This window comes from Protopterus annectens, chromosome 2.part0 (genome assembly GCF_019279795.1).
Source record: "Protopterus annectens isolate FY-2018-M chromosome 2.part0, PAN1.0, whole genome shotgun sequence".
Lineage (NCBI taxonomy): Eukaryota > Metazoa > Chordata > Ceratodontiformes > Protopteridae > Protopterus > Protopterus annectens.
The window spans coordinates 1,081,924,968-1,081,947,629 of record NC_056728.1 but is presented as its reverse complement, the minus strand read 5'-3'; the positions used below and the strand labels follow the sequence as shown (position 1 = coordinate 1,081,947,629).

At 39.5% G+C, this 22,662-nt stretch overlaps 1 protein-coding gene across 1 annotated transcript in view; it reads left to right on the top strand.

The window, feature by feature from the left end:
- Positions 1 to 22,662, top strand: part of BNC2 (basonuclin 2) — a 2,846,732-nt gene that overhangs the window by 2,349,791 nt on the left and 474,279 nt on the right. Inside the window, exon 4 of the mRNA XM_044061291.1 lies at positions 9,275 to 9,510. Coding sequence (XP_043917226.1) covers positions 9,275 to 9,510 — 236 coding nt within the window. The remainder of the gene's footprint in view (positions 1 to 9,274; positions 9,511 to 22,662) is intronic.

The window sequence follows — 22,662 nt, the reverse complement described above, 5'->3', positions numbered from 1 at the left end:
GCATCTCACACATGCTCATGACATGATGGACACATGTAGGACTCGGCAGAAAGCATGAGCTGTGCTTGTAACATTTAAAAGTTGAAGTAAATACTGAATATTATTCAGTCAAATAAATGTACGAAAATATGATGACAAAAAGAATGCTGAGCTGGAAATGGATTGCAGAAAAACGCAAGTCTCTCTTTTTTTTTTAATATAGGCAGGAACAATAATGTGATTAATTTTCATATTCTGCTGTACTTAATATGACATGCTGGAGATAAAGTATGTAAAGATGAGTCCTTTGGAGGTCCCAGGTTTACTTAATGGCACATGGCCAGCATTTTGCAATTCACAGGATTTTCCAGGCTTAAACTCCTGATTTTTAACCTTTTGACACTCACTCATTTTGTTAAATATACTTATTGTGTTTTTCTCTACCCAGTCATTCTCCCAAATCCATCTCTGCATTGATCCCTTGTTCTCCATTCCTACTGGTCATAACCATTGTCTATGAGGCAAGAGTTGAGTGATGACTGACATTCATCTTTGGTTGCTTGGCTTTTTCCTGCACCCTGTTTTTTTCCTTTTACTAAAGAGCTTATATGAGACATATTGTGAAGTCACACAGGATCTAGAGAGAGGGTGTGAGCATGCGTGTGTGTGTGTGTGTGTGTGTGTGTGTGTGTGTGTGTGTGTGTGTGTGTGTATGCATGCGTGTGTGTGTGTGTTTGCATCCATGTGCACTCCCTCTCTTACCACCCTAATAGGTGCCTGATCTGTTGTGAGAGCATGCTTCTTGGGAACTGCTTTTTAGCTACACTAGGTGTCACTCCTGAAGAGTGGTATCCCAAGACCATCTCCCCAAAGCACTGATGATGTTTTTGGTGACTCATTCCTCACTTTGCTAGCTCCCCCAGCACCTGGTCATCTGGGGAATAATCAGGGTCACATTCCTCTATGCTGTGGAGTCATCAGTTTTCCCTTGGATGTATTAAGTGACCGGAACAAAATGTGAGGTTCACAGCATAGTGATTCACAGCATAGTGAATAAACTTAATTATGTCCACACACACATTTTTCTTTCCATTTATATAATATAGTATAATTCAGTATTGGGAAACAAGTTTATGGTCTTAAGTGTTGTCGGGGAAGGAAAATACTGAATAATATCACTAATTAAATTAAAGTATGCAAAAATATAGTGTTTTCTTTATACATAGAACCATAGACTTTGACTGTGTTATTCATTTATTATTTAATTGTTCAGTTGTGTCTTTTACTCTGCATTCCATTTCACTTTTATTAGTCTCCTTATTAAATTATATTTTCTTTTGTTATTTTGTTTTACCTGGCCTGTACCTGAAAATGTCCACTGGGGATCATTGTTCTACTCCAGTTATCAAATTGAAATAAATATTGTCGGAAGAACAGTTAAAGTAGGAACAGTTTGACATTTGCAGCATATTATAAAATAGGTAAAGAGAATACCATGCTATGATTAAAGAAATTGTGTTGTGTGGCCATAAATAGATGGTAGTTCTTATTCCTGGAAAGACCATCACACTAAGATGAACAGACATACACATTCAGACATGCACACATCTGGTTGTGAAATCAGAACGTAGTGTATTTCAGAATATATGTCCATATATAGTTGCACAAAATACTGCACTTCTAAGTGTGATGTCCTTCGGATAAGATGTTAAACCGAGACTCCATCTACCTGAGTTGATGGTAGCTTAGGTGGATGTAAAAGATCACAAGACACTTCTTGAAAAGTGTTCCTTGGTGTCCTGGTCAAATGTCCCCTAGTAGTGAAATACCATCTTGGATCTCTCCTGAAAAGAGGGTAGTAGCCTAGTGGGATTAACCTGGTCAACAAAGATAAATAAAACATATATATTTGCCAGAAGCTTACAGTTCACCAAAGTGTCGGTCTTTTAAATATGTAAGGGAAATAGAAACAAAGTGAGAATGTTTTCTAGAATGAGACGTGGGTGTTACAGCACTTATACAAGTTATGTAAGTGCATTAGGAAAAAGAAAAGATATGTATCATACAGATGAAGTAAGACACATGCATTCATTACAGCAATATAAAATAGTTCAAGGAGAAAGCAGTATTGCTGCAAACAGTTGACTGTCAAAAATGGAACAAGCAGTGTATGAATGGAGTTGTGCAAAGTCATCAGATGATGTAGCATGAAAGCAGAGGTAACACATTTATGCTTGGAGCCTTTTTAACATACTGCAATGGTTCTGCTGTCTTCAGTGCAGAAAAATTATTTAAGACAAAGGTCATGGAAAGAGCCCATAAAAAATGTTGGATCTACAGGGGCAGAAACTTGAAAGAGATGAGATAATTGTAAAATCTGCTTTTATGTAAAAGAGACTGACATAATAAACTATCACAGTTGGTATCGTACAGCAGGTATTAGTTGTCTTTTTCAGTCAAAATCAGTCGAAAGTCATTCATGTCTGCTATAGACGACTAGGAAGAACCTTAAAGATCAGGAAATAAAATTCCAACAGTAGTACTGGGAGGCTTACTTTTTGTAGGAGGTACTGATATTATCTGGCAGGCATAAAAGACCGGCGCATTGTTTTCATGGAATTCATGACATCTGTATACTTAACAAAAACGTCAGATTTTTCCATTTGTTGAACTGCTAAGAATCACAAGTAAATGAGTTGCATTTGCATGCGTTTGTCTTTTGACTCTGAGTAAAGGGGAGACAGGTTAAGCTTGGTTTCCTTTCTACCTTTATATGGCTGTATTGCTGTGATTTCATCATAAAGCAGCTGTAATTATTGAGAAGAGCAGCAGTGCATTTTCTGGTAATAATAATAATTAAAACAGTAGTGGTGTCTGAACTGTATTACAGTTGTTAAAATCTCTACAGCAGACTGAGTACATGTGAAGTTAGGAGGCTTGCAGTTTGCTGTTAATGGTGCTGACTTACAAAAATGATTTGGACAGAAGAGACAAAAAGTGAGAGAGATAATGAGAGGGACAGGCCAAAACAGGATGACTGGATGCTACACTAAATTAATACAAGTTTGTGAAACACTAATAGCTTTTTATTAACATCAGATAAGATAGGCAGCCAGTGAATCTCATTTCCCAGAACCTTAAAAATCTTGTTACTGTACTACAGTTAATTTTTCACTGAGATACATTTTTGCAATGTAAATGTTGGGAATCCTATTGGTGTGTATATTGTATACATCATACTTTACAGTCATGGGTGAGTTTGAAACATTTTCTATTCGGTCCTTGCCAGGCCAGAAAAAGTGTCTCTTTAATTTCCAGGGCAGATTAAATAACAAAAAAAAAGTACAGCAGGATGACACTTGGGAAAATCTGATGTTATCGTGCATACATCAAATATTAAATGGCAGTAGGTTATTTTCCATTCTTGTTTCTCAACAGTAGGGCTTTTCATTTATCCATTCCTTCTTTCTCAATAGTATGTTTGTTACTTAAGTTTTTTATCATGTGTGAGACCAAAAAAAAAAAAAATTTAAAAAGAACGCACCTGTTTTGCTCACAGGAGTTGGCAAGATGAACCTTGTTCCTAACAGGCAATGAGCGACAGTCGCAGGACCTTTTTTTAGATATAAATGTATATACCTGTCATGAAAATTATTTATTTCATCTGCACACTGGCAGAAACTCTGACAAGCATTTCTTCATATTTTATTATATTCATGTCTGGCAGAATCTCTGTCAGGCAAAAACCTTGTCAGCGGAAAACCTGTCGTAGGATCAGAGGAGACAAAAACAGGTGTCACACAGGCAGTCAAAACGGCAGGAAAAAAGATCAAGCTAAAGAGAGAGAGAAAGGCAGACAATTACATTAATGTCACTGCTTTTATCTTATGGATGTATGTTATTATCTCGGGGTGCTGAGTACGCAATTGCCTCAGAAAGAAAAGAAGACAGGAGACAAGGGGAAACTTGATAGTTATTAACTGGAGAAGCATTGTGTCAAAGCTGGAAAGGGTTCAAAGTTTTTTTTTTTTCTAGCAGAAAGAAAACTGCAGACAGCACAGTCTGTGAACAAGGTGCAGTACTGCTGTTGGCTACATAAACCTAGTGGCAATCTGAATTTTTCAGCTTGGGAAAAAGATCATAGAAAATAAAATTAATGAAAGGTTTCATTCAGAGAATTCTTTTTTGCTATTGCTATTATTATCATCCTGTAGCAGTGCAGCTCAAGTAGAGTTGTACATTTTTGCATGCATCTTTCTTTTTTTTTTTTTTTTTTTAATGCAGGCTTCCTAATAGTAAAAAGTAAAAAAAAAAGTAAGCCTGTAATGTGCGGAAAGATTTTTTTTTCCAGATTAAAGTGTGTGCATGTGTGTTTTACTCTTAATGTTTCCTGGCTTATCTTCATTGTGGTTACCTTAAGTACAGTTGCATGTTTTCAAAAGTAAAAGAAAATGACTTCATGAACAGAATGCTTTATCTACCTGTTATTTCTTACCGTAATAATGAAAAAAATATTTCCACATGGTGGCTGGTATTCTTAATAGAGATAAAAATTAAGCTGTTTTACACAAGTGGATTATTTTAAAAAACGTACTGTTTTACGTGAGTAGATTCTTACCTTGGGTGTTTGTTAGAGATGGAAACTTTTTTATTTTTTCTGAAAAATGCAAATGCCAGATAAATTTACTTCATGGATGTCATGCATCTTTAGTCTCCAGGATAGCTGGCACTTATGAATGGCATGAGGTTTTTATTCACTTTGTGCTTTCACTGTGACTGTAAGATAACAGTTTCCTAACTAGCTTGGTGTCAGTAGATACCAACTTTGAAAAATCTGATTAAAATAACATATGGTTATTTGAAAAATTATCCCTGTTGCTGTGAATATTTACCCATGGTTCTTCTTCCACTTCTTCAGCAGTACCCTTCTGTATAATAATTCACAATATTCAGACTTGGTTGTACACTACTGAGAAAGGACATTTGGTTTAATGATTGCTGTAACCCTCCAAGTGATCATTTTTTGTAGGTGCTTTACAATGGCATGTGTGTGATGTGAGAATGAAAATTGCAATCCATTGGCAGTGTACAGTAGTTCATAGATTCAAAGGAGGTTATTAGTTTAATGGCCCTAGGACCTTTACAAGCCTACCCATGTAATAACATGAGTACCCTTATTGACCATAGTTAGATGGTCGTTGTTAGCAGGGCAATTCTGTGATCAGCACCGACTGCCCATCTCCATGAGGGACATAGGTGCCACCCCTGGGGTGAATTTACGGTCACCCATCCAGTTGTCAAGATTACACTTGAATAAGGTCATTCAGAAGCACTGCCTCACATGGAGTGGGAGCTTATTCCAGGGTACTGGCAATCTCTGGAAGATGTCTGTCTCTCCATCATGTTGTGTTAATGTCACAGGCTAGGTTTAGATCATTGGAGTGAGTTAGTCTTGTCCCGTTTGATTTGCGGATGCGCAGCATTTCCATTAGGGCAGGGTCTGAGACTGCTCCGTAGGCCAGGCACAGGTCGCCTTTCAGCAGCCTGTATGATACAGAGTGTAGTGACAGGGCTTTCAGTCTTTCCATGTATGTCATGTTTTGGTGGTCCTGGATTCTCTTGTTTAGAAACCTCTGTGGTCTTTCCAGTTGCTGCAGATGTCTGGTGAAGTGCAGACAGAAGGGAGAATTGTACTCAGTTAGTGGTCTGATGAAGGTTGTGTACAGTGGAGCTATAACCTCCCTGGCCTTGGATGTGATGTCCTTACTTATGAAATGCTCAATATAGAATGCTTTTCGTACCACTATGTACACATGTTGATCGAAGTTTAGATTGCTGTCAACCTGTGTTCCCAAGTTTCACACCACTGAGTCTGAGCTTAGGCTATATCATAATTAGTAGGAGCTGCTACTTTGCCAAAGGGGATATTGAGGCATTTTTTGCATTGTTTTATTCCATGAGTTTGGCAGCAATTATTTGTCTGTGTCAGCCCTTTCTGTAATATGTTAACATCGTTGGGGGACTCTGATTGCACCCAGTTTACAGTCATCTGCAAATCTGGTAAGCCACAGGCCATCTACATTTGCCTGGACTTCAGAGAAATAGATTCCAAACAGTAGGGGCTCATCACAGATCCTTGTGGTACCTCACTGGTAACTGGTCTACTGGGGGACTCCCCAACTTTGTCAGTGTGCATTCTGTTGGTGAGCCAGTTTGCTACCCATCTAGCAATGCATGGGTTAATCCCCAGGTGAAAGAGTTTCTCTCTGATACCTGAATGTGGGATTGTGTCAAAGGCCTTGGCTAAATCAAGATAGGCACTATGTAGTGTTTTGCCGTCATCCAGGGCTTTGGTGACATTCACAAAGAAATCCAGTAGGTTTAATAAACAAAGATAATATCCTTGACAAAACCAAACTGGATCAGGTCAAGGGTTTGAAAGTCATGTATGTCCTTGTGGATAAAGTCCATGATGATTCTTTCCATGGCCTTGCAGATAAGATTGGTTAGGCTTATGGTTCAGTAGTTCCCAGGGTCAGTTGATGGACTCCCTTTATGCAACGGGATTACTGTTGTTGTTCTCCACTCTGCTGGGACAAATCCAGTTCTCAGGCCATGGTTAAAGAGAGTGCCGAGTGGTTCCACTAGGTCTTGATTTAGATTGTTTAATAAGCAGCCTGATCCCATAGAGGCCATGTTTTTGGCCATTGAGAGTGCTTGTATGACCTGTTGTTTGGAGATACTCAGTAGAGGACTGGTGTCAGGAATGCTTTGGGGTATGTCTGGTGGAGACAGGGGGTGAGGTTATTGCCAAATCTGTCTGCCATCAGGTTGACAGTTTCCTCAGGTTCAGCATAAATTAGTTCAGCACACAAATGGGCTATCCCTTTTAAGTTTTGGATGTAGCTAAAGAATGCCTTATGATTGTCTTTAGCTAGGGATGCTAATTTGGACTTGTAGCTAGCCCTACAAGATGTCTGATTTGCTTGTTTAAGCTGTGGAGGGTATTCTTCCTCTGTTGAATAAGCTGCCTCCTGTTCATGGATATCATTTCCTTTCTTTTGTTGTATCACTTATTTATACTTAGTCCACCAGGGTGGCTTTTTCTTTTTTGGGAAGACCTGGTTTTGTTCCTGTTGGGTACAGCCGAGTCAATTCATTTGTTTAAGTGGCTGTATAGGGAATTTGTATATTCCTCTGCATAGATACTGCATCCCCCTGGTGTGACACCAGAAACTAAGCCAATTATTGAAATCAATCATTTTTTGTCTGTATTGTGACATCATCCTAGGTAAAGGTAGAACGCTGCTTAGGGCTAGGGACTTACCTGTCTGGGACACAGTCTGAGAGTTCAGTCATGTCTGCCTTCATATAGTCCAGAGAGGTACATGTCAAGTCATTCACGCCAACATGTGCTATGAAAAAGTCATGACAGTACTTGTTGCTCTGCGACTTGGGTGAGTGCATGATTTGACGGATACTGGCACCTGACAGGCAGCTGACTGTGACCTTCTTCTTGTTCAGACTGGTGATCAGGACATCTATGGGTCTCAAGATTATGTCGCCTATGACCAGAATATTAAGTTTTGAGGTATTTTACCTTAGGAGCTTAATTGTTGAGACACTGATATGTGTGTTGTGTAGTGGTGGATTCTGTTTGTGTACCAGTATATGTAAGTTTGCACATGGGAAGTCTCTGGTCTTTTGGTAGGCTCTTAGTGAGAACTACCATATTTTTGGGTTTATGTGTCTTTACCTTATCTTGTGTGAGAGGGGAGCTGTGTGCTGACAACCTGTAATATGTCTTGTATATTATGTGAGAGGACTGATCTTAATTTCATGGTATAGTTGCTTCTGTCACATGCTGTGTTTGTTCACTTTAGGTCAAGTGGTTGTCAGTATATATGAGGCAACATTGCCTCAGGATGCCCATGTTAATCAGGCTGGCTGGAGAAATGGTGGGAAACTGTCCATCCATTATGGCAGGTATATATTATAGTAACTAGTAGGGATGGGCTAGATGGACCAGGATTTGCTTGTGAGACTAACAGTTGGCTATTCTGGAGAAGGCTAAGGGTGGAACTGACTGCATCAATGCATCAGAATGTGCAACTGAGTTGCTCACTAGGTAGCAATGTGCAGTTGCATTGTGCAGAGAGAGGCAATGGAACTAAGGAGAGCTTTGTAGCAGGTATCAAGGGAGAATTGTGTTTCTAAGCATTTACATCTATACATGGCAGCACTAAACCTTGCAGCTGTGCACAAATGTGGGGCTTAAACACAAGCGAAGTTAAACAGTTTTAACACAACTTAATGAATAGGAAAGCTCAAAACTGAGCTTTTTTTTCCAGCAGTCCCCACCTCATATGGGTCCTGGGCTGCACACTTCTGCCACAAGGGTGCAGGAGGGCCTTCTTAATGTAGGTTTTTAGTGGTCAAATAATGCCAAACAGCCTAAATTCAGAAAATCAAAAGCTCATCCTATTCTCTGCCATTAACACTGCTACTACTTTCCATGTTTGTAGCCCTCCACAATGGCCTCTGCACCCTTGGTATACATATGTATGGCTGCAAACCTCTATAACCTACCAAAAGTTAGCTAGGCTACATTTTAAGTCTAGTCAGTTTCCATCTAAGGTGAGAGCCAAACCCTGCACCTTCGTTTTACAAGGTGAACAAATAAACCATTATGTCAACCCTCGACCTTTTAGTAGTGATAGTCTTTTCCCTATTTCATTTTCATTTCTTTTTTTTGACAATTAGTGGTACTACATCTTCAGCCAGTAGTATGAAATCACGGGAGCAGAGATAGGGGAGGACCTTGGTCTGTAGTGTGTGCTTGGGAGCAGCCCAGGTGTTTTGGTCCTAGGTTTGCATCAGGATTTGAAGCAGAAGCCTGATGATGATGAAACAGTGCAAGAGGAAGTATCAGTGGCAAAGATCATTACCAAGGACTGTTTAGACCTTTCTGCATGCGTGTGTGAGTCCCCCCTTTTTTGCGATGGATGGTAAAATGAATGTTGTATTATTAAATACATTATGAGTATTTAATGTGAGAAAACAGCAGCTATAATTTCTTCAGCAGGGCCACACTGATAACTAAATATCCATGACATTTTCTCAGTTGAGTTTATTTTCTTGTAATGTTTAGCAGAATCATTGCGTACTTGTACTAATCAGCCTCTCTAAAGAAGTTTGTCACTGTTTTTTTTTTTAAATGTTAGCCATCGCAACCAGAGAATAACTTTGTATTTTTGTGTCTTTTTTTTCCCTTGGTTTCTTGCTCTTTCATCAGCATTGGACAAACTCAGTACCCAGCACCTATACCACCCAACACAGGTGGAGATTGTACAGTCCAATGTGGTGTTTGACATTAGCAGCCTCATGTTGTATGGTACCCAAGCAGTACCTGTGCGACTCAAGATTCTCCTTGACCGTCTTTTCAGTGTTCTCAAACAAGAAGAAGTACTGCACATCCTTCATGGCCTTGGATGGACCCTACGTGACTATGTACGTGGATACATCCTTCAGGTAAGAATTTTTCATGCCTGATGTCTTTAACATTTTGTTTTTTACCTTCTTTAGTACTTTGTAATAATTCACAAATTCTATAGGGTGCAGATTATCCATTGTGTCAGAAGAAGTCACAACATTTCAATATGTGCCCATCAGATTCATGTTTCTCAGAACAATTTGTCACCATACATGCTGAATTCCATGTAGGAGGCATGTTTTAGATGTTTCACTTCAGGACTCACTAGTACATTTTCCTCATTTCTGTTAGATATCAATGCGAGGAGGCTCTGACTGCCATTGTAATAGTCACTCTTGAACAGATGTGCACAGCAGATGTTTACATTTTAACCCACACTAGAGTCCTTTAGCTGGTGCTTCTTTTTTCACATCTTGTCTGTCTCTATATTTTAGTTGTTGTGCATCTGATTATAATTCTCCAGTACTAAGTAATTTAAATGTAACATCTTCTGGGAACTGCAAAGCCAGTCTTTTCTCAGTTTTAGTTTGTTATAATTGCTCACTGTCACCTTGAAATAACATTAGCATCAAACATTTAGGGTTGCAGTGATGTTTGTATGTATACATGATAATAAGTGATTTCAGTTAAGCATGCAGTAATAAAGGAGTTGTCAAATGAGGTTATAACATTGTTCACCTAAGTCCCTTTTGCTGATTATTGTAAAAATTACCTTGAATAATGCTTCCTACTTTGTGAATTTTTGAACACCTGACTGTCCCCAGCTGTGCTTAGAAGGTTGTTATGTTGGTATGGATGCTGCTGTCCTGGGGATACTAGAGACTTATTTAGATATCCTTCCATATCACTGATGTAGTATTCCTAATGTTAGGCATCCCTTGCCAAGGGTAGCCCAACATTCAGCAAGTATACCAAAGCCTTTAGTACCTACACGTACGCTCCCAGCACAAGGAATTGGGTGTAAAGGTGACATACAGACACGCACATTCAGAACTTCTTTGCCACCAGTCTGAATGCCATCATTGAATGTTGTTCTAAACACCTTTCTTCTGTGTTGGTTACTGATACATTTTTTTTCAGATAAGTACCCCATTGGGGTTTCTCCTTATCTTTTTTTTTTCTTGTAGTATTGATTTCATGTCAACCAGAAAGGAAAAATATCAGTGTGGGAGGCAGATTCCCCACAAAAATTGTCATGACCAGTGCCTCCTTTGTTTGAGTGCTTTCTATGACCATACACAGTACTCTATCTGCCAAGTTGTGTCCCAAAAATCCTGTGTAGTTCTCTCACCTCCTTATCTGTTTACTTTGAAAATCAGTGACTTAAGCTGTTGGCTCAAGTTGCTATGGCGGAGTCTTCCCACCCCGAGGTTACAGTCGTATGCCAAGGAAATTGCAAAAATCTTAGGTTCGATATGCCTGCTGTCCAGCCTCCTCCAAATGCGTCTCTCAAGACTAGTGAAAGCTCAGAGGATCATCCAGTGGGTGCTTCAAATTCCTCTGCTGTGAGTGGAGGTCAGCATGGAATCAATTTGTCACACATCCTTGGAGGCTTTACAAACATCTGCCCCAGACATTGAGGGGAAACCTCGGCTAATTAAATCTGTGGGACTGAGGGGGATTCTACAGATTTCAGTGAGGGAGGAGACTGGAGATCCCTCCTACACTTACTGAGTGTCGCCAAGGGTCTGACACCCCCCCCCAGAGTGTTTCAGGTGGATGTCCCATAGAAAAAGAAACAGAAAACCAAGCATATTTCCCCTGCAGCTAAGGATACCAAACATGAATAGCAGGATTTTACTCAGGGGTTGTTTAATGTTTAATTGCTTTAAAACCTCATCAAAGGGTGTCTGTGCCTACACCTTCCTGGTCTTCCATGCCTTTTAATAGAGATAGGGAAATGGATTCCTCTGTTGAAGATCAGGACTCTGAGGAAGAGTCCTTAGCCTACTCTTCCCAAATTGCTTCCATCTTGGATTATGGTTTGGAGGAAGAAGATTTTGTTAGTCCAGATTCTCCTTTAGAAGAACTATTTTTTGGGGATGCTGTTAACCATATGATGGAATGTTTTAAGTGGGATTGCTGTAAAGAAAAGGTATTATGAGCTCCTTCAAACCTTCTGCTGTCCCCTCTATTTTGGATGCCCTCATGGATACCTTTTCAACAGCCTGTATTACCCCTGATTGTCAGCCCCAAGCTCCCAAGAAACTTGACAGATTTTACAAGGTACCTAATAAATGTATATTTTTGTATAAATGCCCTTCTGATCTTTCTGTAGTTTCTGTCTCTTCATCCTTGGAGGCCCTTCAGACTATTACCTTCTACCAAGGTTGCTAACTTCAGACAAGGATAGTTGGGCCATGGAGTGTCTGGTCAAGAAGGTTTATACTGCTTGTTACCTTATCTGTTAGGGCCATTAACTACCATAATCATATGACTAGATAGGTTTTAGCCATCTTTCCTCAGCTTTCTCAGGGTATTTCTGATCTTCTTGACTCTGAGAGGAAGGATTCTGGCCTTTCCATATTGGGTTCCACCTCTGAAGTTGCCTAGCATCACCCTCCATCTCTGCTGTTATGAGGTGTTACTCATAGCTTTGTCATCAGGCTCTCCCTAATGACATTACGGCCAAATTGTTTTGTCCCTTCATCTTTTCCTGTGCCTTCCTGGTTTCTGTTATCATCTGCCAGTGGTACTTCATGGGTTGGAAATCCCTTCCTCCCTTTTTGGGCATCCCTTAACCTCCTTGGGAGCAGCTTCCTTTTTTCCCAAATGTGCTTCATTCTCTTTTGGCCCAGGGCACCATTCAGGCCATACCCCAGGAGGGAGGGAGGGTTTTTATTCCAGAATCTTTCTGGTTCCCAATAAGGAGGGCACTTGAAGACCAATTCTGGATATTTCTTAGCTCAACACCTTTATCAAGATTCTTTCTTTTCAGATATTGCCTTTGTAGACCTTATTGCTTTTTCATTCCCAGACCTTTCTGGTCTGTCTGGATCTCAATGATGCCTACCTTTATATCCCTATCCATCCCCTTTTCAGGGAATGTCTACATTTTTCTGTTTCTTCCTTGCATTTTCAGTTTTCTTATTTGCCCTTTCACCTGCCTATTGCGCCAAGGGTATTCACCATATGATTCATTCCTGTCATTGCTTTTTGCAGGATGAGAGGAGTTCAGATATTTCCTTATCCAGACGATCTGCACATTCAAGCCCCCCCCCCCCCAATGACCCTGATTCAAGATCTCCAGTTTACTATTTCCCTGTTGCAGAGTCTGGGGTTCACCATAAACTTTCAAAAATCAGCTCTAACCCCTTCTCAAGATCATACTTTCCTTGGTTGCAAGATCCAGACTGTTCCCATGCTGACATCACTGCCTGCCCCAGAGACCCAGCTGTTATTGCCTTTTTCTAGTCTCTTCTTTATCTGGAGTCAGTCACAGCCAGGGACTTCTTACTGTCCTCAGGTTTATGACCTCCACCATTTCCATGCTTCCTCTGGCCATGTCCATATGAGAAAAGATACAGTGATATGTCTAGTCTGTTTAACTTCAACATTACCACCTCCTGGGCTTCTCAGTCATCTTCTTCCCTTGTCTCAAGCTTGAACTTCAGTGGTGGACTCATCATCACTCTCAACCCATGGCTTCCTTTCCAGCCGTGACTCAAGAGCTCTTTACTGACACCTCAAACAGGGGAATAGGGGCCCTACTTTGACTTTCTTAAGGTTCAGTGTTTCTGGTTCTCCTCATTAGAGGTCAGACCACATCAATATAAAAGAGATGAGGGCCCTGCTTCTAGCTCTTCAGTCTTTTCACTCCCTCTTTCTTCCCGGGCTCCTCAAAATTTTCACAGACAACACCACAGTGATGTGGTATGTCAACAAGCAAGGGGGTGCAAGGTCTTATCTTTGCAGACTAGCTCAAGTAACAGACATCTCTTCAGGCAGTTTACATTCCCTCAGAGCACAATGTAGAGGCAGACTCTTTGAGCAGGTCCAGCAAACAAGCTCAATAATAGATGCTTTACAGAGATGTGTTCCTGGACATTGTCCATTGGTGAGGTATTCCTCAGGTAGATCTTTTTGCCTCCCCTCTGAGCAGACAACTTCCTTTATTCTGTTTGAGTCCCAGGTCCTCTGGCTTGGAAAGTGGACACCCTGTCTTTTCCCCGGAATTGGATATTTCTTTATGCCTTACCTTCCCTTCCTCTGTTTCCAAGAGTCCTGCACAAGCTCAGGCAAGACTCCCTGTTGGCCCAGACAGTATTGGTTCCTCCTCCTTTCTTATTTGGCCAGGTGTTACCTCATTAGGTGGACCTTCTCACACAAGGGGGTCTGCTCTCCATCCTCAGTTGTCCACTCTTTAACTGATACTGTGGATGATAGAGTTTTGATCCCTGTTAGGCACCTCTTTTCTGAGGATGTGCTTTGAGTCCTGCAGGAGGCCAGAAAACCCACTACCAGGAAATCATATGTAGAAAGACCACAGAAAGGCACAGGTGCAACCAGCAGTGAGAAGTTTTAATGAAATAAAGAGCTTTGCGTCCTACCCACTGGTAGGACTTCTTCAGATCTGAAGAAGTCCTACTAGTGGGTAGGACAAAAAGCACTTTATTTCATTAAAATTTCTCATTGCTGGTTACACCTGTGCCTTTCTGTGGTCTTCCTTCATTTGGTTTGTTATTTGCTTGTAGTTTCAGGAAATGATATGTGTGCAAATGGAAATTATTTTTTGTCTGGTGCCTCTCCTGAAATCAGGATCCTCTGTCTTTGCAGGTTCATATGGTCCTGTCTTATTTGTGTGATCTGCTCCATGCTGGGTTACCATATTCTTCAGTTAAAGCTCACCTGTCAGCAATTTTTGCTTGTCTTCTGTTAGATCCTCCACTGGCCTCTAGATATGAGGTCAAGTAATTTCTTAATGGCATCCTTCATATCAGGCCTCCCAGTAAGCCAGTTCCACCTTCCTGGGACCTCCATTTTTTTTCATGAAAATTGACTTGGGCTCCTTTTGAGCCTGCTGCTTCTGCTTCCTTGCAACATTAATTCTTCTTCTTTTGGCTCTCACTTCACCTAAGAGAGTGTCTAAGCTTTAGGCTCTCATGGCTGTCCTCATTTTTTGGTTTTTCACAGAAACAGGGTGTGTCTTCATACTAATCATTCTTTTATGCCCAATGTGCTCAAAGAGTTGTCCCTTTTTTCCTTCTCTGCAGTCTGTTAGTGAGAAGGTTCTTCACACCTTGGATCTTTATAGACGGCTCAGATATTATTTGTATAGAACTAAGGTTGTTCAAATATCTGCGCACCTTTTTGTTTCATTTGAATCTAGGTCTTTAAGTGTGGCTGTTTCTAAGCAAGCCTTCTCTTCCTGGATTTTTAAGGCCATTTCTTTTTGCTGTTCCTTTCATGGTAAATCTCTTTCCTCAACTGTAAAGGCTCATTCTACCAGGGCTATTGCCAGCTCTGGTGCTTTTTTCAAGGTGCTGGATATCAATTTTATCCTCGAAGCTGCTACTTGGTCTTCTGCGTGAAGATAGATGAAGGCTGTCAGCCTAGCCAGATAGAATTTTGTAGATAATTCTGTCATTTGTAAATATTAATGTAAGCCACAGGCTTGTTCTCTTAAATGTGAAAAGACTGTATTGGATATTGAACTGCAAAAATGTAACAATAGTGCACTGTGCTGTAAGAAAACCAAGTCAAGCATTTTATGACAGTCTTTGATGTTAAAATTTGTAGCCAATATGTCTAGAGAGAGGCTTCCTGCCTATTGTTTTAAGACCAGAGTTAATGGCTAGAATTTGCATGTATAAATGTCCTTTACTGCTCTGGTTTCTGACCAGGTGTAAAGGATGTAAATGTTTCTGTTAGCCTGGTAACACCAGAGAAGTGTGAAGAATGATGTCATGTGAAGCACCACTGTATTATCAATTTAAAGGAGAGAATCAGAGAGCTCTGAGCATTTTGTCTTGAGAACATTCAACTCAACCCTCTGCCTGTTCTATATATAAGTTATTTAGAACTGTGTTTTCTCTTTGAAATAGCTAGGAATTAGGAAGATTAGACTAAGTGTTTTTCTGTGTTGATGTTAGAACTTTTCTACTGTATTATTTTAAGTATTTCTCTGTTATCTCTGAACTCTTGACTGGCACTGTGTAGTAAGAAATATTTTTTGTGTTTTTATTATTTATTATTAAATATTTTTAAACCTTTCAGCTGCGGCTGTTTTGTGTAGAGATAATTTAATCTCTAAGAGTGCATTGCATGTATATAGTGAGGCTGTACCAAGTCACTCCAAATAAGTGTCAACTGTTAGGTTGCACTTACCATTTGGATAATAATGCACAGTAATAATTGGATACCCTTTTAAGGGCCTTTGAGTAGCTGGTAAATACTAGCTAGGTGGTGGCAGTGATTTCTACCATATAGTCTGGGTAAAAGGGGCACAGCTGGAGAACCTGTGCCAGCCTTCCCCAAGAGTGTCTATGTGGTTGTATAAACTCTTGTCTCAAAGTGTGTGTGTATGTCAGCTACTTGGGCAGGGACACAAAGCACTGGTTGGACAGAGAGGGTGCTGGAGGTTTTAGCTTGCCCAGCTGGCTGAGATCTGGACCCTATAGCTGTGCAAGTGGGGAGTCATATTTGGGACCTGGAGAGAAAGAGAGAAACCAGCCCCAGACTGACTGTAATCTCTGTGCTCTTAAGGGAAATTGTACTTTACTGTGGGTGTATTTATTATCCTTTCCCTATATGGATGCCCCTCACTGGTGTTAGTGATAAGGATTGAGGCTCCTTGACTGCTGGGCCAGGGCACGGGCGTCACATTCTGTTCATACCTTCACTAAACATTACAAGTTGGGTGTTGTTTCCAGGGCTAGAGTTAGCTTTGCCAAGGCTGTCCTAAGTGGGTTTCTGGAGGGTCTTCAGGGTCATTTTCCTCTCAGGTTTCCTGTTGAGCTTTTGCACTCTCCCTTAAGTTAGGAATACTGCACGCAGTGATATGGAAGAGCATAGTACAGTTGTGTAAAATCTTACCGTAATAGTAGATGTCCTTCTCTTCACTTTTGCAGTATTTGCTCATTCCCTCCCTCCTGCCTGCTGTAATCTAGCATGTTATCTGTTACCCTCCTGGCCAAGGGGCTCTTCTTCCTTTTCTCATTCTGAATGTAGATTTTCTTCCTTGACCCTAGAGACATTGTGTTCCTGCTGGGGCTTTTTAAAGTCTGAATGTGTGCATCCGTAGATCATCTTAATGCCCAACACCTTGCAAGGGCAGCATACATGTAATGTGCAATGCTTGTAAGTACTAAAGGCTGTGGTATGCTGGCCATACATTGGGCTAACCTTGGGAGGAGATCCTTTTGTTAGGAATACTGCAACAGTGAAAAGTAGGACATCAGCTGTTATGATAAGATTTTAGACATCTGTACTTCCCATAAAAAGTAGCCAAACATTGTACATGTGGACTTTTTCTCAACTTTACCAAAATGCAGAGCAACTATTGTAAACACAAACTGTGTCAATCTTTTGTGCATTTTCTGTTTCCCCTCTAAGCACCTTAAGAGAGCTGTGTGTGGTGAATACTTGATATATTTTGAGGTTACTAGAACATTCTTTGAATTCTATTTATGCATAGAATGTGCTTGTGTTTTACATATTCCTTTATTGTACATATAATTTGCAGTACCATGAGATGCTAACTCAAATTCTTTAAACAGTTTTATGTCCAAAATTAACATGTATATCAGGTGCGTTTTTCTTTTCTATCTTCCCCATCTAGATCACTGTTAAATTCTCCTCTAATTCCTACATGGAAAGGTATTTCCACTATAATAAAGGTCTCAGAACTTGCTGTAAATTCACTCTTTAGTTGCAGAACAGGTACACATACATTAATGAATCTCTACTTTTGCCCTTTATTTATGCCAGTGCATCTTGGCCTCCTGGTTCTTTCATCCTTATTTTAATTGTTACATGTTTTAACATATTTGGGAGTGGTTATATTTCATAACATTATCTCTCTGCTCAGAATAAGTGCCTTATAGACTGTATAAAACCTTTCATTTTTGCCCCTCTCCATTTCAGATGCCATCCTAACAAACTGCAAAAAATAAATATCAAAAATTGTTTTCTAAACCATTCTTTTGCTGTCTCTGAAAACTTTAAATGTTGCTTTTTTATATTCATTGTTAAGCTGTTAATGTTTTAAATGCTTGTCCTTGTTATTTTTCCTTCTTCCTTTGGATTACTCATTTTTTTAACAGAAGATGTGTTTGCAGAAACATCTACATTTTAAGGGCTATATTCTTGTAACGTGTCTTATTTTCAAAAGACTATAGATTGTTTAGTGTCCTTTCGGTACTATGTCCTGCAACCAAAGTAAATAGCCTTCTAAAAATTTTTGTAGTTCCATTTTGCACAATAGTATTTTCTTCAACATTTCTTTCCACTTTTAATGTCAGTACTATCTCCCAGTATGACTCCTTCAGTTGCCCGTTTCTTTTTAAAACGGTCAAACCAAAAAATGATCTAATGACCTCCCCACAGGTCTTGCACATTTCTTTACAATTCCTTTCTTTGTATGACCTATGTGCCCACAGACTAAATGTGTATTGATGACTGCTACCTCTGCAGACAAAATGCATATTTGGCTGGCCTGCACAATGCATTAAGCATGTGATATTATTGATAAATGATTGATTTTTCAAAAGTAGCACCCATATCACACAAATTGATTTCCCCTTTCCACCCTAGTCTAAAGTCCATCTGCTTTAAATTTTATGCCATTGAAAATTCTGTGTGCACAGTTTGTTTAATTTAACAACAGCCTTATGTATCAAAGAAAGCATTTCAAGCAATTATCTACACTGAAATGTTTCTTGTTCAAATGTAATTTTTTCAAACAAAAATTGTTCCACGTATCCTTCCTATTTTTTTTTAAATGCTTTGCACAACCAAACTAACACTTATTCTTTTTCAAAGCTGATGTCATATGAAATTTCTCTTAAAAAATGTACCAGAAGGTTGTGACTGCTGTATTTATATTTCCAGGTTTTATTACATTATTCCAGAAGTTGTACCAATCCATAGGGGCCACCTCTGAAGGTTAATAAAACTGTGATAAAAATGTTTCTGCTTCTAACTTTTTTCCTGTTGATAGCTACTTCATCAGATGGCTTGTTGCATGCTACAATAGCTAGAGTCCCTTTCAGAGGTTATCATCTCAGGCTAGGACATCCCCACAGCAGTCTCCAAAACAATTGAGGATTCACTAGAACATGCTGTAAACACCTACACAACACCCTCTGTTTCACTAAGGTCCTTGATTTCTATTGTTGAGAGTTACAAGTGATGGCATTTTTTCACTGGTGCTGTTTCCCATTATATTGCTGTATACAGTCTGTTTCCAAACTCAGGTTGATTTGGGACAATGCCAAGTTGCAGGCATACTTTTTTTTGTAGAAAACCATTTCTTTATCCAAATCCATGATGATGATTATTTCTGTCTCTGTGTTTTCTTCCACCACTTCACCCACTACAGTCTCTACCATTGCACAAACACAGATACCTTCTAGTGGAGAATTCAGAAATTTCTTCAGAATCCTTGCCAAAATTTCCATACCTAGTAGGCATCATAATTAAGAAAAGTAGGCAAGCAAATAAAATAATGTGAAAATAAGTGACTGTACCTGAAAGTGGGAAGAGTTTGCTCAAGGTTGCAGGGATAGTCATATCACAGGGACTACAAAAAAGTAGAGTGAAACTAAAATCCTCAGCAGGCAAATTTGATTCCCACAACTGGATGAGACCACTGAGATGATGAGCATGTTTAAAAACTGTTGTGGCCAGCCACCACTGTGGCCCATTTTAAGCCTAGCCAATTTACATTTTACTGCTCAAATTAACCTGTCCCATTTGATTAGAGATTGTCCGTAACCATCCCATGGTCGATAATTATATATTATCCCTATTAAGAATAACTGGGATCATGCCATAGATAATGTGAGGTAACTCATAAATGGAATAAAGCATGTAGGAGCACCCTCTGTCTATTTGTAGTACAGGAAGCAGACCTGGGGTAAATTTTCTGTTTCCCATCCATAGATCCAATTTGTGCATAAAATATGGACAGGGATGAACTTTGTCTTATTTGGATGGGGAGTCATTTTCAAAGCAGCACTATCCCCTGTGAGGTGCACCTTTCCCTCCAGCACATTCTGTCAATTTTAAAGAGGAGGTTTAGATCCAAAGACCAAGTATTTCTGATGTAATTCGACTTGCTTATGTGCAGTAAATTTTCAAGGGTATAAGATAAGGTGTAAATGTGTACAAGTGTAAGGTATAAGTATAAGGTATAATAGTATAATGACTTTGACAACATGAGTGACTGATCTTCCTGAGGAGGCCTAAACTAATCTAGCCATTGACGACTTTGGCTGTGTAACTAGCAGCAACTCTTTACTCTTATTACAAATGACTGCACTGGATTTTCTATAATGGAAGCTGTTTCGGGCTGATCAGCTAATGTTAACATCTCAGTGTTAAAGTCTACAGTGTTGGACTACCAGTGCTTATTAGGTTTGGTAGTGTCATGCCTTTCATTAGTCAGCATTTCAAACAATGAGATGGCTAAATGCTGTATGTTAATACTACAAAAGCTTTTGTAGTAGTCAGAGTAGGAGAGTTTCCTAAGAAAAGAAAATAAATAGCCTGCTCAAGAGGATTGGGACTCCATTTTGTCCCAGTACTATAGAATTACACTTGCAAGTCTACTGTTCAAATATAACTTCAGTAGCATGATCTCAGGTACAGTTAATTCAAGGGAGACGACATTATAGAAAAGTGAGTTGGAGAGAAGACAAAAAAAGTCAAAATGAGAATGAAAATAAGGTAAGAAATAAGAAAATTCCCTTTATCTAGGTCAAATGGCTTTCTTGCAAAAAGGGAAAATGGCATTTTACTTTTGTCCTAAATCATTTGTCATTAATAGGGTCCTTGATTGCTACCACTAATTGAAGACATAACTTCACCAGACATTGCAAATTTTGCAAACCTTTCACTGAAGATATTACTAGCACTAGACAAGATTCTACACTGGATGTTGAATGTGGTAGTCTTCCATAGAAGAAGAACAGTACTACAGTAGTCCTACTAAACATTTATTTCTGTCAAGGAGATCTCATGGTGTGAAGGATGTCTTAGTTATTACTTAGAGAGAGAGTGTGTGTGTGTGTGTGTGTGTGTGTGTGTGTGTGTGTGTGTGTGTGTATATATACAATGCCCCATTTGCTATATACTGGTGGCTAGAGCAAACTCATGGTGGTGTGGTAGGGAATACTTCAGGCTTGAAACCTGTACCTTGTATGCAGGTGGTAAGGGCCTGAATTCTATACCCACCACCATTTGTAAAAAAATCTGCAGATTTTTGCCTCATATTTGATCTGTTCTGTTCCTCATAATATTTGTGGTTTCTAAATATTTAAATGCTTAGATATTTGATGGTGCAGTGGTAGCATTGGTGCAGTGGTAGCATTGTTGCCTCACAGCTACATGTTCTCAGGTTTAATTGTTGGCTGGGGTGCCTTCTGTGTGGGGTCTGCATCTTCTTCCTGTGTTTGTGTGGGTTTGCTTTTGTGTCCTCCCATGTTACAAAGATGTGTCTGCATTATTTCTTCCCGGGCTTCTGCTGAAAATTGTTTTTTTGTTCCAAGTCAGACTGTTCTGGTTAACAAATGTTAAATAAAATTGACAGGCAATTGAATTTTTAACTTCAGGTTTCTGAATGTTTATTTCCTTAACTATTTGATGGTGCAGTGCTAGCATTGTTGCCTCACAGCTACAGGTTCTCTGGTTTGATTCTTGGCTGGGGTGCCTTCTGTGTGGAGTCTGCATCTCCTCCCTGTATTTGTGTGGGTTTGCTCTGGTGTCCTGCAATTTTACAAAGACGTGTCTGCAGTATTTCTCCCTGGGCTTCTGCTGAAAATTGTTTATGTTCTGTCAGACTTTCCTGGTTAACAAATGTTAAATAAGTAAAATTGACAGGTATTTGAATTTCAGACTTCATATTCTTCAGAAAATACATAGTAACACAAAACCTTTTATTCTAGCAATTTTCTAAGTTTATAAGATTTTGAAATTTGTCCCTATTTTTGGGACTGTATTCTCCCATTATTGGCGTCATCCAGGTTTTTTGTGCTAAGGTTGACAGCTATGGCAAGAACTGAATTCACTGAATATGTTTGAGGGCTGTATTCCCTCATTACTGGGTTTGTCACAGGTGTTTTGTGCTAAGAGGTTGACAGCTATGGTGAGAACTGAATTCACTGAATGATAGCCATTTAAGTTTCAGTCTTCATCTCTTTCACAAAGCAGCTGATTTGGCGTAGTGGTATGTTGCTCTGACTGTTTTGCACAGGGACCTTGGCAGTAAAATGTATGGTGGCAACACGGCATTTTATTCTAGCAACTTTCCAAGATTATACAAGCAATGTTTAATGTGTCCCTGGTATTTGGGATATTGACCCCCCCCCCAAATAAATTTTGGCTTTTTCCAGATTTCTTGTGCTGTGAAGTTGAGATGCAGTTGAGTATTGAATAGATTTTACAAGGAGTTGAGAGCTGCAGGGGAAGAGAAGTTTAGTGCTGCTTATGCTGAGTCTGCTTGCATTGTTAATAGCACAACAGGTTGTGTACTTGCTTTTGATGTAGAAGGCTGTGGGTTCTACTCCCACAAGGGGTGGATGCTGCTTTACTGAGAATGTCCTCTTTGGTGAAGATACTAACTATGAACTGGTTATCAGTTTGCCATCCATTTCCTACTGCAATATTACTAGCTTATCATTTTTTAATGTAATGTAGGCAATTTATTCCTCAGGGGCAACATACACTTTATTTTTTGATGAAACCGTGAAATGTAAAGGTGTTTGCTAGCAGCAAACCTCTTCATTAGTTACAGATTTCTTTAATGTGGAATTATTTAGATGACTTTGAAGGAAATGTTCTGAACTGGGCAGTTTTATCATTATTGGTGCATGCATTTTGTTTCATTGTTTACTGGAAAAATGTTCTGAATTGGGCAGTTTTGTCATTATTGGTGCATACATTTTGTTTCATTGTTTACTGGAAAAATGTTCAAATCAAATTTAAAACGTCCTGTAACAACTGTACTGTATTGTACAAGGAATATAATT